Source organism: Leptosomus discolor, chromosome 3, assembly GCF_034619465.1.
Source record: "Leptosomus discolor isolate bLepDis1 chromosome 3, bLepDis1.hap2, whole genome shotgun sequence".
In the NCBI taxonomy this organism is placed as follows: Eukaryota; Metazoa; Chordata; class Aves; order Leptosomiformes; family Leptosomidae; genus Leptosomus; species Leptosomus discolor.
Window position 1 is genome coordinate 68609890 of NC_141393.1, and position 14180 is coordinate 68624069.

At 41.9% G+C, this 14180-nt stretch overlaps 1 protein-coding gene across 1 annotated transcript in view; it reads left to right on the forward strand.

Annotated features, from left to right (window-relative positions):
• The window catches only part of SOAT1 (sterol O-acyltransferase 1), a 28695-nt gene that overhangs the window by 12501 nt on the left and 2014 nt on the right, over positions 1–14180 (forward strand). Inside the window, exons 3-13 of the mRNA XM_086463105.1 lie at positions 4085–4233; positions 4328–4387; positions 4806–4913; positions 6674–6956; positions 8405–8483; positions 9150–9231; positions 9948–9993; positions 11128–11257; positions 11669–11766; positions 12255–12353; positions 12865–13000. Coding sequence (XP_086319231.1) covers positions 4085–4233; positions 4328–4387; positions 4806–4913; positions 6674–6956; positions 8405–8483; positions 9150–9231; positions 9948–9993; positions 11128–11257; positions 11669–11766; positions 12255–12353; positions 12865–13000 — 1270 coding nt within the window. The remainder of the gene's footprint in view (positions 1–4084; positions 4234–4327; positions 4388–4805; positions 4914–6673; positions 6957–8404; positions 8484–9149; positions 9232–9947; positions 9994–11127; positions 11258–11668; positions 11767–12254; positions 12354–12864; positions 13001–14180) is intronic.

The window sequence follows — 14180 nt, forward strand, 5'->3', positions numbered from 1 at the left end:
TCTTTCGTTGTGTGAACCACTCATCAAAGGCTTGGATTGAAGTTTACCTTCTAGATGATAGGTATCTGAGGTCTAGACAGATACTTGCCTTCTGAAAAGTGCTGGTCACTGACAATGCCTGGTGATTTTAAATGGGATTTGTAGGTGCCAGGTGTTATTCATGCACAGGATGCCTTCATTTGCAGTCCAGTCTGAAAATCTAGTCCTTTGTTCATAATAAACTGCATTGAGAATGGTGTGTTCTGTCACTTGCTGAGGGCTGGATGTTGTTATGTTTCAGTGACTGAAATTACTGAATCTGTTAGCATGAGTAAAATGCTGGTGAACTTTTGTAACTTTCTAAGTGAGCTACAGGGTTACTTTCCTCTGCTTCTCTGTCTTCTCATCAATTACTGGCCAGCTTCTGCCTGGCATAGCATTCTCTTCATACTTGCGCCCTCTTTTTGGTTTTGTAATGATCAGATTCTTTTGTTTAAAACTTAATGGTTACAGCTGAGTGAATCTGCTCAGTTCCTGCCTGAAACTTCAAGCATACTTCAGGAAACTCTTGGTTAAGTACTCTCCATTGGGGGAAGATGTAACAAGGGTGTATCTGGGCCCTGTCCTAGTGAAGGCTGGTGGGAGGTGTGTTGTTTTCATTTCTTTGGTGATGAGTGGAATGCGCTTGGCTTATGGAGCATTAACTGTTGCTCTGGCAATTGCTCAAGTAGATTGCCCTTTGAATGGCAGTAGTAATAGCTGATAATATAGCACGATGTGTTTGTGCAGTTTTGTTGTATGGAATTGCAGTTACTGTAGGGTCTATGCTCTGGCTGTATTTTATTTAATCTAATGAGAACTTGTGCCTTTCTCTCCCGATCCAAACACATGCATATGTTGGTACCAGCCCTGGCGGGTTGCATTAGGAGGAGGCAATCTCAGCAGAGTGCTGACTAAAGGGAAGAGGTAGTTTAAGGAAATAATTTTTGTTAAATTTTTGCTGAGAGGAGATTAGGCTGAAAAAAGGGGAGAGACTTAAAAGACAGGCTTTTAGTAGGAATGAATAGTGCTTTCTTTGGCATGGGAATTTGAAAGCTCCAAAAGGAGCAGGAATTTCTGTTTGACTTGTTTGGTAGGGATATGTGCACGCATGCTGTAAAAGCAGGCTGTGCCAGAGAGGACACCGGTGTCCTCTCTAACAGGTTGTTCCAAAGTACTCAATGTTGGCGGGTTTTCCTCCTGTTTTTAAAGGAACAAGTCCACATCTCTTGCAGGGACAATCCTCTGCCTCCCAGAAAAGCAATATCTAAGAGCAGCCAGCTCCTAAGAACTTCTGTTTCATTAAGCAGTGGTGACACTTATTTATTCTATACTGGCAGCTGCCAATTAGGGGAAAAATGTTTTTATTCAGTTAAATATTAATCTGCTCCTGCTGCTGTGGCTTCTGTTTCAAGAAATCTCTCTGAATCTGACTGGTATGGAACAGGAGGAATGTAGAGGTTGATGCATCTTGACTTCAGGGTCTTCTGGTTTTATGTAGTCTCACTTCAGATTGTCTTGTATTTCCTGCCAGAGAGTTAAACTGTTGTTGCATTAGACAGTAGCATTTTGTAAGAAAACATTATCTACTAATATATTTTCTTAGCCTACAAGTTTTGCTTGTAGAGAGGGCTTTTTAGCTTAGCTTTTTGAGTGATCTACTATATAAAATCAATGCAAGTGTCCTTGAAAAATGAAGGATATATTATGGATGACTAGGGTCCATCAGTGGAAACAGACTCCTTAAAACGTAGCTGTGGAAAGAGGTCTATGTAAGGGGCAAACACATCACTACTGCAGCTTAGAGCTAACAGTTCCTGTTTCAGTTATCTGGCTTTTCCTTCTTTTCTTAGACCTTGAGCCTGTTCCTTTTTAGCAAAAACAATGCTGTACCAGCTTTCTTCAGCACAGTAGCTAGGCCCAGAAGCATAAACACCTGCTGACAAATAAGCTCAAGTGTCACAAATGCCTTTTTGAGGAAACATCACTTTTGTGTACAATTTCCATGCTCTTTCTTTCCCACCTTGAAAATGAATCTCTTGGTTTTTACTTTTCAGCTTTAATCATTAGAAAGTTGATAGCAGTCAGGAATTCTGAAGATGATCAGGGAAACATGTTTCTTCGGCAGCTGATCAGTAGGAAGACTAGATGAAATAATATGTAGTTATCAAGTAGGAAGACTTGGACCATGAATCTGGAGGCAAACTTAAAAAATCCCAGGCAAGAGGATGGTCAGACAAAAGTTACTAGTAGACACTTGCATAAAAAAACAATTAGATTTGAAGTAATTTCTTGAAACTTGCCTATCTCCTGTGCTGAAGATGATGGCTATCTGTCAGAGTGTTCTTGAAAGGCTTATGGTTCAGGAACTTGGGGGATAGCTTTCAGCCATGCTTCATCACTAGGCTTGAGTGTTGGGAAAACCATTTGGTCCCTGAGGACTTGACATTAAGGAACTAAATTCTCGTAAGTCTTGTAAATCACCGTCTTTTGAAGTGCCAGAGATCTTAGCATCTTTCGATTCCCAAAGTTCTCACTGAAATATGGTGAAGGCATGTTGCCTTTTTCTTCCCTTGAGGGATTTAATTTTGCCTGCTTTTTTCTAGTCATAACAATAACACATATGGCACTGTGGAAATCTCAGGATCCTATCTCCTTGTAAAGAGTAAGAGAATTTGTACTGCAACAAAAGGCTATCCAGACCTCAGTGTAGGACCTTCTGCAGAAATAAGTAACTTTGAATATTTTATCATTAAGTTTCTTCTAAATGCATCTAGGTTTAAAACCTCTGCCTGGGGTGTGGGAGATCAGGTCTTTGAAAGTTCTTGAGACTGGCAGATCCAACTATATTGCATACAGGAATGAATTAGCTAGTCTTCAGGCAAGACAAAAGGGATATGAGAACATCTCAGAATTTTACAATCTGCCTTTTTGAAGATGAATTCTAGTCCTTGTCTGGATAACTTATTATTGGGTGGATCAGGTAATGTTTTAGTTTCTACTAAAGAAACTATCAGGTGGAGCGAGTATTGACCAGGGTGGCCTATGCTTTACCCACAGCTGATTATCTCCTTTTTTGTGCACTGTATCAGTGCATTTTTCCAAAAAGATGGTAGAGAGGGGGATGCTCATCTATGATTTTTTCATGCAGCCTTAGAAGTCAAGGTCTCTAGTAAACCAGATGCTTCAGAAGTTGCCTTTGTCTAATAAAACAAGAGAAAGAATATATGAATAGGCTAAAAATGGTACAACTCTCACAACTGGCTGTAATAGAGAAGAGAACCTGTATAAAGCTGTCTGAAGGAAAAGGAGCGTAGGAAATTCAACTGGGATATTTGATCCCCTGAATTCTTGAACTTCAGTCTTGCTGCCTGCTAGTTTTGTGTCTCTCACTGCTCCATCTTAATACTTAGCAATGTTACCCTGTTTTGGTGCTTTAGTGAAAATTTTCTGTGTATTCTGTAATTTCAGTGGTACATGAAAGGTTTCATCCAAACAGCGATAGCAGTGGAAGGGTAGATTTGATCCTTCTTCCTATACTCATGTCATTGAGAGAGCTTTTGCGTTAATGCATGAGAACATCAATGGTGATTGCTTAGCCACAAGTGAATGCTTAGCCTTTTTTCCCTCAATAACACCAGGTGAGCTAAAAAGTAAATGTTGTTTGTACTTGTGTTGTATGCTAAGGATGTAACTCTGGTTAAAAAGAAGAAATATTTCCTGGGGCTCATGCATTGAGTTTAGCTCAACCTTCTTGGCACCGTAAAATATATGAAATAACCTGTTGCTTCAGACATACCTATGAAGATCAGTATGTTTAGTTTGCTCCTCTGTGTTGTGTCTGATAGAGAAGATAAACATTATTCAAAGTCCTCTGGCCTGAGATGTGTGAAACAACCAGGATAAGCCCCGATCTTGTCCAATTTGGCTCCAGCTGTTGGCAGATGGTACAGGAATGTTTTCTTGATGCCTTGTTCTGTCCTGCTCTGGAATAAAAAGGAGTATGTTTTGTGAAAATGTATCCAGAGAATTAAACAACTTTCTGCTCTGATTTTACTCTTACCAGCAATTGAAGCCAGTTTTCATGAAAGAAGTGGACAGTCACTTCACAGAGTTTGTGAACAGTTTGGTGGCAAAGTCAGCACTCCTGGATTCCTCATCTTCAGCCTCCCTCTTCCCGGCTTCCTGCTCAGAGAAGGAACTGCACAAAGCCAAGTCAGTCAGTTTTAAGCTGTTCCTATAACAAGGTTGTGTTTCCTGGAAGCCTTATTTCCTTTCTTGTCTCACATGTTCTCCTCTTTGTTTGCAGGACCTTGAGGGCCCCTCCAGAACATGGGAAGATCTTTACTGCCAGAAGGTCCCTCTTGGAGTGAGTAACTTCATTTTCTATTAAATTGACTGAAAATACCCTTGATAGCAAACTGACTAGCCTTTGCTTTGAGGTACTCTCACCACCACCCCCCATGGTCTTATGTTCAGACCCCTGTGGACTAAGCTGTTTTTCTCTGTTCCTTTCTAAAACATTTCTATTACAGCTTGCAGCTTCCCTGAATGTAAACCTTAATTACAGTCTTCTCAGTACCACTGAGGTAATGGCTAATTATCCTTTGAGGATAAACTGAGGAAGTGTCTGTGTAGACTGGCACCCAATTTATACGTTAACTCTGACTTCCATCTCTTGAATTGGGATGTCATCTTACCTTACTGTGAAACACTTTGAAAGCTAGCATGCTAGAGGTGTGATGCGCTATGCAAATGGCCTGATAGCATTTGAATCTCTCCCTTAGTGAGCTGTTTGAAGTGAGTCACATCAGGACGATCTACCACATGTTCATCGCTCTTCTCATTGTCTTCATCCTCAGCACACTTTTAGTGGACTTCATTGATGAAGGAAGGTAAGAGTGCTTTGGAAAGACAGGGATCAGGGCTGCGAAATACTTGCTTCCAAAGTGCCAGAGCTACATGAAGCTGCATAGTGGTGCAGAAAGAAGGGGGAATCCTTCCTTGGGACATTGTTGGAAGGAGGTTTTTGACTTGATGCACTTAAAATATATGCTGAAATTCCTGTTGAGGGGATATGGTCATTTCAAATCGGATAGCTAGATATTAGGAAAACCCTCCAGATTGGTGTATTCTGTGAGAATTATGGCCAGCACAGTCCAGTGTAACTGCTTAGGGCTGGCAAAAGGGAGGGGTCAGCATTGAATGTGGACTGCTGTAGTTGAATATATTTAATGAAATGGTAGCTTTCAGCTTCTTATGTCTCTTGAAGTAGGACTGGTTACAAAAACTTTAAATACTTCAGCAGTCCTTCCTCTCTTTAAAAATGACAGTTCTGGAACACTGTGCTTATGTTTAAATAAAAATAGAGCTTTTTTTTTTTTTTCCTGGGGAAACATCTTAAGGATATTGGCACAGCTTCTGCTAAGATCGTTCTTTGCAGGTAGCCAGTTGTGAACACAATTGTGAAAGACTGCTTTCCTCATGCTTGCTTGTTGCTTTAAATAGTGTCTTTTTGGCAAGCTGTATCCCATGTACACAAGCAGGATTACATGTTTATCTTGCTGATTATCTGTTCTTCAGTGTACAAAACTAGAGCTGTATCTTGATTATAATCATTGTCCCTTTTGTCTAGGTATAGGAACAGCCCTGTACACTATTGAATATTGTTTAGCTGATCCTTACTTAATAGTGTATGGACACTGGGGGAGAATAGGTATTGGTATTTACCTCTAAGATCGACTAATAGGGCTCAATTCTCTGATTACGTTAAAAAAATAACTAAAAAAAAAAAAAATCATTGCTGTGTTCTCAGCCAGATTTGATTATTTGGATCCAGTTTGCAATTGATCCTCCACATGAGAACAAATGAATAGTGTTGGTGTACTCTGTACTGCCTTCTCCTCTGACCTTGGTTTAGTAGAGCTGCTTATGCATAGGAGTAAGCTCTGGTGACTTTGATAGCCAGTAAGGTTGAATGTCCTTTTGTTTATGTTTTAAGCTTGGTTAATGAACTAAAGTACTCAGTGCACACCAGTTAGACATATTTGGACACTGCCATCTAATGACCCTGAGCCTTTTGGGTGAATTCTAAACTGAATCCATGTGGAATGCCTACAGATTTCACAAAGGAGAGTTAAATTAGGTGTGAGTGCTAGGTGTTAAAATACCTCATGCCTACAGAGGTTGGGGAAAAGCCTCTTTAGGTGTTAAACTCCTGGGAAGAACTGATTCTTAATGTAATAGTGGTGATGTTTTGCAGTGTTCCCCAAAAGCTCTTTTGGACCTGGGTTCAGCAGTGGATCATTCAGTCATGTGCTTGTTCTTAGCAGGGATGAGCTTGAGTGTACTCTTAAAGCACATGCTGATCTTAAAGATGTGCTTAAGCCCTGTGGGACTTGAAGGTAAGCTGTGCCTGACAGCATTGATGGCATGAGTCCTTCATATCTTCATTTCTGGTATGCTTGTGGGTGGTCACTTAAATCTGCTGTAGACAGCCCTCTCTTTCTGAGCTGAAAGTAACCAGTCACTTTTATCCAGACTGTTAAACAATTATGGTCTGGAAGCTTTGCATTTTGTAGCCTCTTAGTAGAGTAGAAGTATTTCTAATGAAATAATGGACACTGAATATCATCTCTTTCCTTGTGCCTTCTAGGCTGGTCCTAGGATTTGATCTCTTGGTCTTTGTTTTTGGAAAGTTCCCAGTTGTCTTCTGTACTTGGCTGTGCATGTTCTGTGCCACAGTTATCGTTCCGTACAACCTTTTTGTCTGGTGGGCCCAAGGCTACTGCAGTTCCTCCCATCGTGTAATCCACTCTCTCTTCTATGGGATGTTGTTCACGCTCTTCCAAACAGCTGGGCTTGGATTTGGACCAACCTATATTGCTGTAACGTACGCCCTGCCTCCAGCTTCCCGTTTTATTGTAATACTGGAACAGGTAGGTCCCTATCACATGTCTTTGGATGTATTGAATCTTGTTTCCAAAATCGAAAGGGTCCTTTCTTCCTAGAGAGTCAAGTGTTGCTTTATTTCATTAAATTAAGCCAAGGCTGTGGATGGATTTTGTCTTTGACTTGAAGACAGACTTACAGGCAGCAAGTCTAATGAGAAAAAGTAGACAGTAAACTTTGTTTTAATGCAGAAACCACTTAGGATTTTACCCTGCATTTAAGATCTTCAGGTGGATTTTTTTTCTGAACGTACATCGGGGCTGAAATTCTATTTATTTCTAGTTGTCTTGTGGATGCTAAATGCTTAAAACCAATTTTAAGAACCTCTTGTGCTGTAGTTCACAGGGAAGCTGTAACATTCGTCTTTAAAAAAAAATTAAAAAGGCCAGTACATAGTCAACAAGTGGTTCCTGTTTCTCTTTTTGTTCCCAGGAAGCAACTGTTTTTGTCATGTAGACAGAACTTTATTGAAAGTGGCATTTTCTTTTTCAGGGGAAGAGTGCAAGAGTGTGGAGGACTGGTCAGGCCATCAGGTTAAAACAAGGATGGTCAGGCCATCAGGTTAAAACAAGGATGGTCAGGCCATCAGGTTAAAACAAGGATGGTCAGGCCATCAGGTTAAAACAAGGATGGTCAGGCCATCAGGTTAAAACAAGGATGGTCAGGCCATCAGGTTAAAACAAGGATGGTCAGGCCATCAGGTTAAAACAAGGATGGTCAGGCCATCAGGTTAAAACAAGGATGGTCAGGCCATCAGGTTAAAACAAGGATGGTCAGGCCATCAGGTTAAAACAAGGATGGTCAGGCCATCAGGTTAAAACAAGGATGGTCAGGCCATCAGGTTAAAACAAGGATGGTCAGGCCATCAGGTTAAAACAAGGATGGTCAGAGATGAGTGTAGGATTGAAGAATTAACTTTAGATTAGCCCTCCTTTTGGTCCTTCAGTGTTAAAACAAATGAAAAACTCTGCTCAGCAGCTGTGGACTATTTATGTAGGGCACCACCTTATTCCAAGGTACTGGTAGTTGCTATAGAACATGTCTAACTTTAAGGAGTCAGTTTCAAGACTTTGAAACATACTGGCCTATTGAAATGGTTGGGGAGGGGGGTTCCTTCAATTTTTAAGTTAATGTTGACTGGTTAGTGACTTGCTGGTGTTATTCAGAGTCCTTGTGTATGCAGTGGTCCTGTGAGTGTAAATGAGATGTGTTTTGACTGTCCTGAGCCATGATACTGCATGTTTCACCTTGCAGTGTTTTAAATTCATGTCAGTGAAACAGGCTTGTGGGCAGAGGAGGCAGCCTTTGCCTTGTAAAAGGTGTAAATTGGAGAGAAACAAAGATGTTGAAGGTGTGCCATGAAATGCTTGATCCATTCTGTATTGGGAAGTTGGGAAAGTGAGAATATTAAGCTGATATTCTCTTGGTTTTACAGGTTCGTCTTGTTATGAAGGCTCATTCATTTGTCCGGGAGAATGTGCCCAGAGTCCTGTCCTCTGTAAAGGACAAGTCCAGTGAGTAACTTGCCCTAACTTTTTTGACAACAGTGCATAACCAGCTCTTGTTTTCCCTCCATTGCTTTGAGCTGCCCTCATGAATTAGAGAGGTTGGATTTGAGCAGGCGACTTTGGATAGGCATGTGATGAGCCTCTAGGATGAACCTTTTCATTTGGTGTTAGGCAATGAGCTAGACTGTTGTTCAGGTCGAAGTCATCTCTGTGTCTTAAGACTCCTTGTTTCTGCTTTTAGGAGAAAAAGGTGTGCAGAGGCTGCCTGCACACCCCCAGTTCAGTGCTCTAGTTGAAATGACAGTAACTGTAGAAGCACAGGAGCTCTTTCAGCAAGGCATGCCAGAGCTGAGCATGAACCCACATGTTGACACAGGCCTTACAGCTTCATCTTCCCTAGGGGGAAAGGAAATGCGCTATCAAGGTGTTAGCACTGCATTACCTATTAGTTGCACTCGCTTGTTAACTGTGCTTCGTGGAGGGGGTGATTCCATGTGATAAGTCTAATTTGGTTTGTTCTCTGCAAGTCTCATACCTTCAATTCCAGACTGAGGGTTTTTGAGGTTACAAGGATTCTATGTTGTGAAAAAGATACTGGGGAAACTGAACCATCAGTAAGCAAAAAGATTGCAAAGAGTTCTTTTCTTTTATTTTTATTTCCACTTCTTCCAGGCACAGTACCTATTCCCAGAATTTCTCAATACCTGTACTTTCTCTTTGCTCCCACCCTGATCTACAGAGACAACTATCCCAGGTAATGTGAGCAATACCAACAGAACATTAAAGTAGCCCAGAAACTGAAGCCAGTGGTAAACATCCCTGGTTGTGATCTATTCAATTTATGAGTTAGAGCTTTCATAAGATGTGGTTGTCAGTAAGCTGGCAAGGGCACGGCTTGGGTCATGAAGACTCAGTCTAATGCTAATAGTATTTTGACTTCACAGTTCTGGTTTTGTTTCTTTGGGAAGTGCACTTGAAGGGAAACAAATTAAGAACTTGTTACTGAGTATCTAGTGATACACAGTTCCTGCAGTAGGCTTGTGTGGTGTTCTGTGTGGTGCTAATAAGCAGCCTTGTCTCTTGAGTTTGAGGAGGCAGGCTGAAGCCTTTAAAACCCAGAACTCCCGAACTTTTCTGTACTTTGCTGGGTTGCACTTTGACAGTGTCAAGTCAGCAGTCCTTTACATGACTATCAGGCAGATCACCACCTCCTACGTAATTGCATAACGCTGCCCTCCAGATACTCTTCCATTTATGGAATTGCCATAGTTGTCCTGCTGTAGTTGAAAGTGAGGAACCAGCAATTTGGGCAGACAACTCTTAGATGCCAGGAGATTACGAACTCTGGAATTAAAAAACCCTTTTTTTTTTTTTTTTCAGAGTGTAGGTCAGTAAAGTCGATAGCTGAAGGGAGGTTTTTGCTGCTTTGAGGTCCAATTTAGATGTGACATCATGTGTTCTTTTCCCTAGGAATCCCACGATAAGATGGAGCTATGTAGCTACCAAGTTTGCACAGGTCAGTAGTGCAGCTTTCTGAAGAATGCACCTTCAGAGATCACCTAAACTGTGTGGCTGAACAGTTCTGCCTTCGGCATTAAATCACTGTTTACTTGGTGTGGGCTTACCAGGAAAGAATACCCTTTAGTGACTAAAAAAAGAAATGGTGATCTTGCTATGCTAATGGTTGTGTCAAAGAAAAAAAAAATCCTTGCTTCAACAAGCCTTTAGACTCCCTTCCATACAAACAAGCTGCGCACGTGTGCGTAGCAATACCCTTGTCCCCCTCTCTTTCCACTGGTGCTGTGTTGTAATGCACTGGCACGGCTACCTGTCTGCGCATGCTCAGACCAATTTTGAAATAATGAGGTCTGGAATCCAAATCTTCAGTGCTTATTTGAGTTTAAGGTTGACCTGATCTTCGCATTTCTGGACGTGAGCTTCAATAGCTAGTTGTGGATGTGTTTCCAAGTAATGGCTTTGCATGACTGAAACTTCTACTGTCAAACAATGCATTCATGTTTTAAAAAGCAAAACAATTGAAAGAAGGGGAAAAAAAAAAGAAAAGTGAAGCATGAAAAGGCCTTTGGCTGCTTGCTTTTTGACAAAACTGGGTGGCAAAGTGCACCTGGCTTACAGCAGTCGGAGTATTTAAAGCAGTGGCTTGCATTTTGACCTCGACTTCTAGAACATGAGTTCATGAGCCAGGGAAGGGATGAGGTGTTTTGACCTGTGAACATCTCCTTTGGGATAAAGGAAAGTAAGCTTTAATATTAGATTTATCTGCAGTAAATATTTTTCAATTATTTCTGCCCTTGTCTTGGACCTAGATCACAGGGTACTTTCCCCACTTACTTTGGCGTTGGCACAAATCTTTTGTGTCATAACTTCTGAGTTGATAGGACTAGTAGAAACTTACAGCTGCTGTCATAGAAAAGACAAGTTGATTTTGCCCGTGGCTGTCAATGTGCTGCAGATGGCTGTGGCTTACTTTCTGGTGGACCTTTAGGGAAGTTTATTAGCAGCAATGTAAAATAAGTTATTTGGACTTGTGTTGGCAGTTGCTGTTCCTCTTCTAGAGCTGTCAAGTGGTGATGTGTGTGTTCAGTGTGCATTTCTCTTAAGGAGTCAGACTACTGCTTTTTTCTTGTAGGTGCTTGGTTCACTTTTCTATGCCTACTACATCTTTGTGAGACTCTGTATTCCTCAGTTTCGCAACAGTAGTCAAGAAACCTTCAATCTTCGAGGGCTGGTCCTGTGCATCTTCAACTCCATTCTGCCAGGTAAGACCCAGATTCATGAGTGATTGTATCTTTATGGAGAAGGTGGAAGGGAGGGGAAGTGCTTCATATGAGGTGCGTTCATGACAGGCAGAGATCAGCAAAGGAGGTCTTGTGGGCAGGCTTCAGCTTTACGGCATTAAACTTTACAATCAGCAGCACAAAACAAGCTTGAGTTTGAATTTAACTGTCTTCAAAGTCAAGTTCTAGGCTCTGTGGCAGCCTTGCTGTTGCCCTCTGGGGTAAGCATGGCCTGGTGTGGTGAGAAACTGAAGTGCTTTTACTTTTTTCTATGGGTAGCACAAAGCTCATCTGTGTCAGTGCCTATAAGAACAGTCTTGACTGTGTTACATGTTCCTGCTTATAGCTGAGAGAAAACACTACAAAATCAGTCTGACTCTACCTTGTTTCTAGGTGTACTGATTCTCTTCCTGGTTTTCTTTGCGTTCCTTCACTGTTGGCTTAATGCATTTGCTGAGATGTTGCGCTTTGCGGATAGGATGTTCTACAAGGTAAGAAGCAGGAGTTACAATTTATAAAGCAAGCTTTATAAAGCTTCTAAAGTTCATTTCCCTAATGAAAAGGAAAGAGGAGGAAGCTGAAGATTGTTTACTGAATGTAGCATCCACAAGGTTTTGCTTGGTTTATGCTGTTAGGGCTTAAGTTTGTTGCGGTGCTGTAGAACAGACGTGATTTCTGCTTGGCAGTCTGAATTGTTTCCACCCTACGCATGAACAGAACCAGCCCCCAGACCTACCCAGTAGCTCTGTTAGCGCTCTCTTTATTCTTTTATCATCTCGGCCACTGCAGTTAGGGATAAAACCAAACTTTGGTATACAGAGTAGAATGTTGAAAGTGCGATGGAATGCATTATTTCACGGTGTAACTTTGTTATATTAGCTTGGCATTATTCTGATCGATGTTTTTCAACTTGATATCCAAAAGACCTGTAGAATGTTTTGTGCTTAATTAGATTGATACTCTTGAACTGTGCTTTCAGGACTGGTGGAACTCCACTTCCTATGCAAACTACTACCGAACCTGGAACGTGGTAGTACATGACTGGCTCTATTACTATGCCTACAGGGACTTCCTTTGGGTGAGTGACAAGCAGATGTATTCTTCTTGTTAATGAAACATTTAACCACCAAGCAAGACAGTGCATTTGTCAAGATGCAACGTCACTGTCCATTGAGAAGCACAAAAATGTCTTGCTTCAGCTGTTGTGGGCAGCCACTGGGCTTTTTAGTGATCCATTGCTTGTTTTCAAGTCCTTAACACGTGAGAAATGTACGCCTGAGACCTGGGAATGCAAGGGTTGACTCAACAGTCTGAAATCGTGTTGCACTGCTTTGATGAGCTATGGTAGATACTTCATGGGTGGACTCAACCTGAGTACTTATGCAGGAGACCAGAAATATGCCTGAAGAAAAACACCTAAAATCCAAAGTACTCTGTAGAGCACTTAGCATTTCATATATGCCTCTTGGCTGGAGCAGGCACTTCTTAGCTCAGGTTAAAAAAAAAAAAAAAAAGGCAATGTTGAAACAAACTAAAACCCTAAAACCACAGCAGAACAGTTTATAATGCTTTGTTCTTCTCTCTTCTAGTTTTTTGGTAAGAAGTTCAAAGCAGCAGCTATGCTATCTGTCTTCACCGTATCAGCTGCTGTGCACGAATATGTTCTGAGCATCTGCTTCGGCTACTTCTATCCAGTTCTCTTTTGCCTGTTTATGTGCTTTGGAAGTAAGTTCCCAGGAGAGAGTATGTGAGTGGGTTGTGGGGTTTGTGGCTTTTTTTTTTAAACAAGGATGCTTTGCCCTTCTAATAATGATACCAGTTATTCTTTAGGCACTGACACACAGAACTGTTTCTTGTTCAAGTGTTGCAATTGTGGGTCCAAACTTTGTGAATGGATTTTTGCAGCTAAGAGTAGCTCAGTAGAGAGAGAGACACACACACACATGCACACACTGGGTTTGCAAGCTTGGGACTTGAGATGGGCAAGGTATTGATGGAGAGGAAGAGAGCTATATATGATATACTGTACATATTTTAATAGCACTGCTTCCTCTTTGCCAAGCCTTAGTTGAATTGCTGTATGTCGGCAGGTTGGAAGTGTTCCTCTTTTAAAGTCATAGTGTAAGACAAGTAATACTTTGCTACTGCAGTGAGGAAGAGAGCTCATCTAGAAGTTTATAGAATCGTAGACTTGTTTGGGTTGGAAGGGACCTCTAAAAGCCATCTAGTCCAACCCCCCTGCAGTGACCAGGGACATCTTCAACTAGATCAGATTACTCAACCTGATCCTGAATGGGATGGGACTTCTACCACCTCTCTGAGCAACCTGTTCCAGTGTCTCACCACCCTCACAGTAAAGAATTTCTTCCTAATATCTAGTCTAAATCTGCCCTCTTTTAGTTTAAAACCATTACTCCTTGTCCTATTGCAACAGCCCTGCTAAAAAGATTGCCCCCATCTTTCTTATAGGCCCCCTTTACTGAAAGGCCGCTGTAAGGTCTCCCCAGAGCCTTCTCTTCTCCAGGCTGAACAACATCAACCCTCTCAGCCTCCTGTGTCCTCACAGGAGGGGTCCTCCAGCCCCCTGATCATTTTTGTGGCCCTCCTCTGGACACACTCCAACAGGTCCATGTCTGTCTTGTGCTGGGGGCTCCAGAGCTGGATGCAGCAGTGCAGGTTGGGGTCTCACCAGAGCAGAGCAGAGGGGAAGAATCCCCTTCCTCGACCTGCTGGCCACACTTCTCTAGATGCAGCCCAGGGTACTGTTGGCTTTCTGGGCTCCAAGCCCACATTGTGTCCAGCTTTTCATCCACTAGCGCCCCCAAGTCCTTCTCTGCAGGGCTGCTCTCGATCCCCTCATCCCCAGCCTGTATTGATATTGGGGATTGCTGTGACCCAGGTGCAG